The sequence below is a fragment of the Schistocerca serialis genome, chromosome 1, assembly GCF_023864345.2.
Source record: "Schistocerca serialis cubense isolate TAMUIC-IGC-003099 chromosome 1, iqSchSeri2.2, whole genome shotgun sequence".
Classification (NCBI taxonomy): Eukaryota; Metazoa; Arthropoda; class Insecta; order Orthoptera; family Acrididae; genus Schistocerca; species Schistocerca serialis.
The window spans coordinates 1,143,239,672-1,143,246,770 of NC_064638.1; the positions used below are offsets into that span (position 1 = coordinate 1,143,239,672).

General features: G+C 43.7%; 1 protein-coding gene across 1 annotated transcript in view; it reads right to left on the reverse strand.

Annotated features, from left to right (window-relative positions):
- Positions 1-4,436, reverse strand: part of LOC126455999 (caspase-1-like) — a 71,320-nt gene extending 66,884 nt beyond the window's left edge. The window contains exon 1 of the mRNA XM_050091758.1: positions 4,226-4,436. Coding sequence (XP_049947715.1) covers positions 4,226-4,436 — 211 coding nt within the window. The remainder of the gene's footprint in view (positions 1-4,225) is intronic.
- Between the last annotated feature and the right edge of the window lie 2,663 nt (positions 4,437-7,099).

A 7,099-nucleotide genomic window follows, 5' to 3' on the forward strand; every position in this document is an offset into this window, starting at 1 on the left:
CATTAGCAAAGCTTGTTGTGCAATACAGGCAGAGTGACTCTCGGCACACTTCTGTCCGGTTCAATTTCCGCGTCATGTATCTTCTAAAAACATGATGTCACCCCACTAGACCTGATTTTTGGTGGTTGTGACAACGTGAGACTCTACAGTTTCCCAAATATTATGTGCTTGAATGTATACAGGGTGTTACAAAAAGGTACAGCCAAACTTTCACGAAACATTCCTCACACACAAATAAAGAAAAGATGTTATGTGGACATGTGTCCGGAAACGCTTAATTTCCATGTTAGAGCTCATTTTCGTTTCGTCAGTATCTACTGTACTTCCTCGATTCATCGCCAGTTGGCCCAATTGAAGGAAGGTAATATTGACTTCGGTGCTTGTGTTTACATTCGACTCATTGCTCTACAGTACTGGCATCAAGCACATCAGTACGTAGCATCAACAGGTTAGTGTTCATCACGAACGTGGTTTTACAATCAGTGCAATGTTTACAAATGCGGAGTTTGCAGATGCCCATTTGATGTATGGATTAGCACGGGGCAATAGCCATGGCGCGGTACGTTTGTATCGAGACAGATTTCCAGAACGAAGGTGACCCGACAGGAAGACGTTCGGAGCAATTGATCGGCGTCTTAGGGAGCACGGAACATTCCAACCTATGACTCGCGACTGGGGAAGACCTAGAACGACGAGGACACCTGCAATGGACGAGGTAATTCTTCGTGCAGTTGACGATAACCCTAATGTCAGCGTCAGAGAAGTTGCTGCTGTACAAGGTAACGTTGACCACGTCACTGTATGGAGAGTGCTACGGGAGAACCAGTTGTTTCCGTACCATGTACAGCGTGTGCAGGCACTATCAGCAGCTGATTGACCTCCACAGGTGCACTTTTGCGAATGATTCATCCAACAATGTGTCAATCCTCATTTCAGTGCAAATGTTCTCTCTACAGATGGGGCTTCATTCCAATGTGATCAAATTGTAAATTTTCACAATCAACATGTGTGGGCTGACGACAATCCGCACACAATTGTGCAATCATGTCATCAACACAGATTTTCTGTGAACGTTTGGGCAGGCATTGTTGGTGATGTCTTGATTGGGCCCCATGTTCTTCCAGCTATACTCAATGGAGCACGTTATCATGATTTCATACGGGATACTCTACCTGTGCTGTTAGAACATGTGCCTTTACAAGTACGGCATAACATGTGGTTCATGCACGATGGAGCTCCTGCACATTTCAGTCGAAGTGTTCGTACGCTTCTCAACAACAGATTCGGTGACCGATGGATTGGCAATTCCATGGCCTCCACGCTCTCCTCCTAACCTAACCTAACCTAACCTAACCTCACCCCTCTTGACTTTCATTTATGGGGGCATTTAAAAGTTCTTGTCTACGCAACCCCGGTACCAAATGTAGAGACTCTTCGTGCTCGTATTGTGGACGGCTGTGATACAATTCGCCATTCTCCAGGGCTGCATCAGCGCATCAGGGATTCCATGCGACGGAGGATGGATGCATGTATCCTCGCTAACGGAGGACATTTTGAACATTTCCTGTAACAAAGTGTTTGAAGTCACGCTGGTGCGTCCTGTTGCTGTGTTTCCATTCCATGATTAATGTGATTTGAAGAGAAGTAATAAAATGAGCTCTAACATGGAAAGTAAGCGTTTCCGGACACATGTCCCAATAACATATTTTCTTTCTTTGTGTGTGAGAAATGTTTCCTGAAAGTTTGGCCGTACCTTTTTGTAACACCATGTATTATTCCCTGCGATTTACTGACATGGAAAAACTCTAAATGCTATTTTAAGAAGTACTGCTAAATCTCTAACGGCCGCCACAATAGAGTTCAATGTGGGCTATTTTCCGTTTGGACTGAGTTCATTGATGGACCCGTCCACAGGAACTAAAGTGAAGGGGTGTCCGACCCTGGAAACCACATCTTAACTTTTACTTCGGTTTCTGTTTAGTATACCTGCGCCAGCAGCTCCTCCGTCTTCCAGACCTCTCTGGCTTAGCCCGCTATGCTGTCGGAAGGTAGTGGGGGCTGGCAGTTGTGGCCTACCACCGAACGTACTGTCTGACTTCCGTCCACTCCGCCTCTACCAAGTAGATTGTGACAGGGTCTCTGAATTAAAACCGAAGTCCCCCCACTAAATGTTCTCTGATCGCTAAGCTGCTTCAGCATCCTTAGTGTAATAAACTACTGCATCAATTAACATGTATGCCAGCTAATTGTTTTCTTGATTATTATGCTTAATTACTTAATTCCTTTAATTATCAACTTCCGCATGTCAATGTCATGACAGCACACCTCCATGTCTCAAGACAGCGTATCAAAAGTGATGATTTGGAGTGGAATGTAGCAATCTCATACTGTTGGACCGTTTCTCATTCTCGGTACACCAGCACTTGAGTATCCAGTTTCCCTGGATGTGGATAGGTTTTAAAGGCCCGTTGCAGCCACATGTGCCAGGATTAAGTCTATAAGATTTCTGTCTGTAAGTACATGAGAAGGCAAGTGTATGCAGTAAAAATCAGAAACCTTGTACACCTCCGTACAGATTTTTGGTGCCTGTGTTCACTTTCCAGTACATGAGTTGGTTAACACCTGAGAGGAATGGGTGAAGCAAGTGCCAACGCTTTATAGCATGCCGGACAAAACGTGAAGCACATCCTGTAGCTTCTATGTATTGTATCAGCCTTTGCTTTTTTTCTTTGCAGATGCGACGAGAATGACAAAAGCTTTGCTCAAGCGAAAGACCGCATTGTTTTCGCCACTTGTAATTCTCTGTGTGTTTGATATTTCATATGACCGCATTTCATATTGAAAATTTAGAGCAGGGCCGGCCAAACGCTGCACAGTGTGCAGACGTGGGGAAGTGCTGCACATGTGCGCACGTGTGCGACAGGGAGCGACAGCGAATCTGTTATTAGACATGTGTGCTAAATGAACGGCGGCGGCTCCACTTCCCTGTTTATGTGGTACAAGCAAGAGGAAAATTGATCATTAAACCGATTGTTTCAATGTATACTTACATTTAGGTTTTTTTTTTTAATGTGTGAAGGGCTACGCTCAGCTGAAGTCGATAAAACATAACATTCATCCAACTGTCGGTTATTATGCAGATTTCAGACGGAGCTGATGAAAGATATAGCAATAATGGTATTGAAATAACAGGTGATCATCGAGAGGTCTGCGGTTATCATTCTGTTTAGAGGTCAGTGAGAGAGAAATTATGTGGGTGTAACTGAGGGCACCGAGAATTAGTTACAGGCAACCTTGCACTAGTTTAATGTTATTTGAAATCATGAATAAGATTCGTTGGAAGTCGATAAGTGCTCTCTTTCTTAAATACTAGCTCAAAACCATTACGCGTGTTTACCTGCCGTCAGTCAAGCTTCCTTAATAAAAACCCATGGTTGTTAACTGTATTACATGTCTTACTGGGTTAAACTGTTAACATAAAAGTAGATGTCTCAATGAGTAGACTGTGAGAGTATTTTAAATGTTTAATAAGCGAAACACCTTCCCATGGTTGGCTTGCAAACTGTGGAAAGAGTACTAGAATGCGTCGGTAGAGAGTATCCCAGCAAGTGGATAAAGCGACATCTGTGCGTAGAAACATGCACTACATGAACGCTGACGGCTGCGGCGTGCACGCATTGACCCGGAAGTTGCACGTGTGCAGGAGCACCGCACGTGTGCAGAATTTCTGGCCGGCCCTGATTTAGAGTGTAATCCGAGATCGAGGCTTTCAAGATGGCCAGCATGTCGGTAACACAGCCTCACAGATTTTTCGCCTCTTGCATAAAACCCGACTGCTCTAGGGGCTTGATTTTAAATTTCTGTTCATGCACTTCTTTTTGTTTTAGAAAGGTGGTTCCACATATACGGTCCACCCTGTGAACTACCTTACACCACATGATGGCTTGCTGAGCACAGACAGTGCTGTATAAAAATTTGTGGTAAGATCTCATGGGACCAAATTGCTGAGGTCATCGGCCCGTAAGTCTACAGGCTACTTAATCTAACTTAAATTAGCTTACGCTATGGACAGCGCACACACACCAATGCCCGAGGGAGGACTCGAACCTCCGACGTGGGGAGCCGCACGGACCGTGACAAGACGCCTCAGACCAAGCGGCTACCCCACGCAGCTGACAGTGCTGTAGATTTCTTGTTTTGTGATGGGAGAGAGACTTTTACTTACCATGTCTGAGTTCACTGGTTATTTCCTCATGACTCCTATCGTTGAAGCAGAGTACTTCGAAGCCGAGCATTACAAATGTGAGGCGAAGTGCGTCTCTGTCGGCGTCTGTGCCCTCTCTCGCAGTTGGCTGGTAATCCCCATCCGGATGTTGACGAACGTCGAAGTTCTTGTGGCTGAAGATGAGTGCTACACCACGCTGTTGGTGGTCCATGAAGTACTCCTCACTGCTGACCCCAGCGTCCAGCACCTCACACGGACCAGCGGTTGGTCTAATGCTGGGACTAAACGAGTATCACATGATGTATATCTCAATATAAGTTGGCTTTCAAATTGATACAGAAATCTTGAACTCGATTCACAAGCTACAAAAGAAGGGGAAGTTTGTATTCTGGTATATAAGTAGTAAGAAAGCAGGTGTTGACAGATGTGAAAATTACCGAACTATCAGTTTAATAAGCCACAGCTGCAAAATACTAACGCGAATGGAAAAACTGGTAGAAGCCGACCTCGGGGAAGATCAGTTTGGATTCCGTAGAAATGTTGGAACACGTGAGGCAATACTAACCTTACGACTTATCTTAGAAGAAAGATTAAGGAAAGGCAAACCTACGTTTCTAGCATTTGTAGACTTAGAGAAACCTTTTGACAATGTTGACTGGAATACTCTCTTTCAAATTCTACAGGTGGCAGGGGTAAAATACAGGGAGCGAAAGGCTATTTACAATTTGTACAGAAACCAGATGGCAGTTATAAGAGTCGAGGGGCATGAAAGGGAAGCAGTGGTTGGGAAGGAAGTGAGACAGGGTTGTAGCCTCTCCCCGATGTTATTCAATCTGTATATTGAGCAAGCAGTAAAAGAAACAAAAGAAAAATCTGGAGTAGGTATTAAAGTTCAGAGAGAAGAAATAAAAACTTTGAGGTTTGCCGATGACATTGCAATTCTGTCAGAGACACCGAAGGACTTGGAAGAGCAGTTGAGCGGAATGGACAGTGTCTTGAAGGGAGGATATAAGATGAACATCAACAAAAGTAAAAAGAGGATAATGGAATGTAGTCGAATTAAGTCGGGTGATGCTGAGGGAATTAGATTAGGAAATGAGTCACTTAAAGTAGTAAATGAGTTTTGCTATTTGGGGAACAAAATAACTGATGATGGTCGAAGTGGAGAGGATATAAAATGTAGACTGGCAATGGCAAGGAAAGCGTTTCTGAAGAAGAGAAATTTGTTAACATCGAGTATAGATTTAAGTGTCAGGAAGTCGTTTCTGAAAGTATTTGTATGGAGTGTAGCCATGTATGGAAGTGAAACATGGACAATAAATAGTTTGGACAAGAAGAGAATAGAAGCTTTCGAAATGTGGTGTTACAGAAGAATGTTGAAGATTAGGTGGGTAGGTCACATAACTAATGAGGAGGTATTGAATAGGATTGGGGAGAAGAGAAGTTTGTTGCACAACTTGACCAGAAGAAGGGATCGGTTGGTAGGACAGGTTCACCAGAATAAACGAGTTTCTACAGCTACATCTACTCTACATATCCCTCTGGAGCGCGGGAAGATTGCTTAAATGCCCCTGTGCGCTCTGAAATTAGTCTTCTCTTGTCGTCGTGCTGTCCGCAGCTCGTGGTCGTGCGGTAGCGTTCTCACTTCCCGCGCCCGGGTTCCCGGGTTAGATTCCCGGCGGGGTCAGGGATTTTCTCTGCCTCGTGATGACTGGGTGTTGTGTGATGTCCTTAGGTTAGTTAGGTTTAACTAGTTCTAAGTTCTAGGGGACTGATGACCATAGATGTTAAGTCCCATAGTGCTCAGAGCCATTTGAACCATTTTTGTCTTCGTGCTCTCCACGGATGTAACACGTAGGAGGGTGTAGTGTATTACAAGATTCCTCTCTTAACACTTCTTGAAACTTCTCAGGTAGGCTTTTGCAAGATAGTTGGTGTCTACCTTCTAAAGTCTGCTGTGCAGGATCTTCAGTATTTCCGTTACCGTCTCCCATGGATCAAACTCGTAACCATATGCCCTGCCCGTCTTTCTATCTGTTCAGTATCCCCCATTAGCCCTCTTTGGTATTGGTCACACATATATGAATAACATTCAAGGATACGTCGCACGAGTGTTTTGTAAGCATTGACCTTTGCACATCTCTTCTCCGTTATAGACGAAGAATACTACGAGTGTAAGATTATCGGTTTCGAACCGCCTAGCGAGTCTTCTTTAAGTGGTACACAATTTTAGTGATTGTACATTTTCGTGGTCGCGTAGCTGCGGCAAGACAGAAAGAGTGAAACAAGTAAGACCTGAATGTGGAGAGGTATCGAGAATTATTTACATCATAAGATCGACTTGAAGCCATTGCACGCAGTTATTAGCGTTCATTGCATTAATCCTGGTGCACAAATTGCTCTGGAAAACATATTTTTTCCAGTTACGTCACAGCACTACACAAAATTCGGCACAAGCTGCAACTCCAATGTGCTTTACAGGATGTAAACAATCAACAGAACGAGACTGAAGTTGAACAAAAAACTCGCATTGGAACAGATATTTCCTTTGCTCCACGCTCGCATTTCCGAAAGCTGCATATCGACCACACTAAATGTACAGGGTGATTCAAAAAGAATACCACAACTTTAAAAATGTGTATTTAATGAAAGAAACATAATATAACCTTCTGTTATACATCATTACAAAGAGTATTTAAAAAGGTTTTTTTTTCACTCGAAAACAAGTTCAGAGATGTTCAATATGGCCCCCTCCAGACACTCCAGCAATATCAACCCGATACTCCAACTCGTTCCACACTCTCTGTAGCATATCAGGCGTAACAGTTTAGATAGCTGCTGTTATTTCTCGTTTCAAATCATCAATGGTGGCTG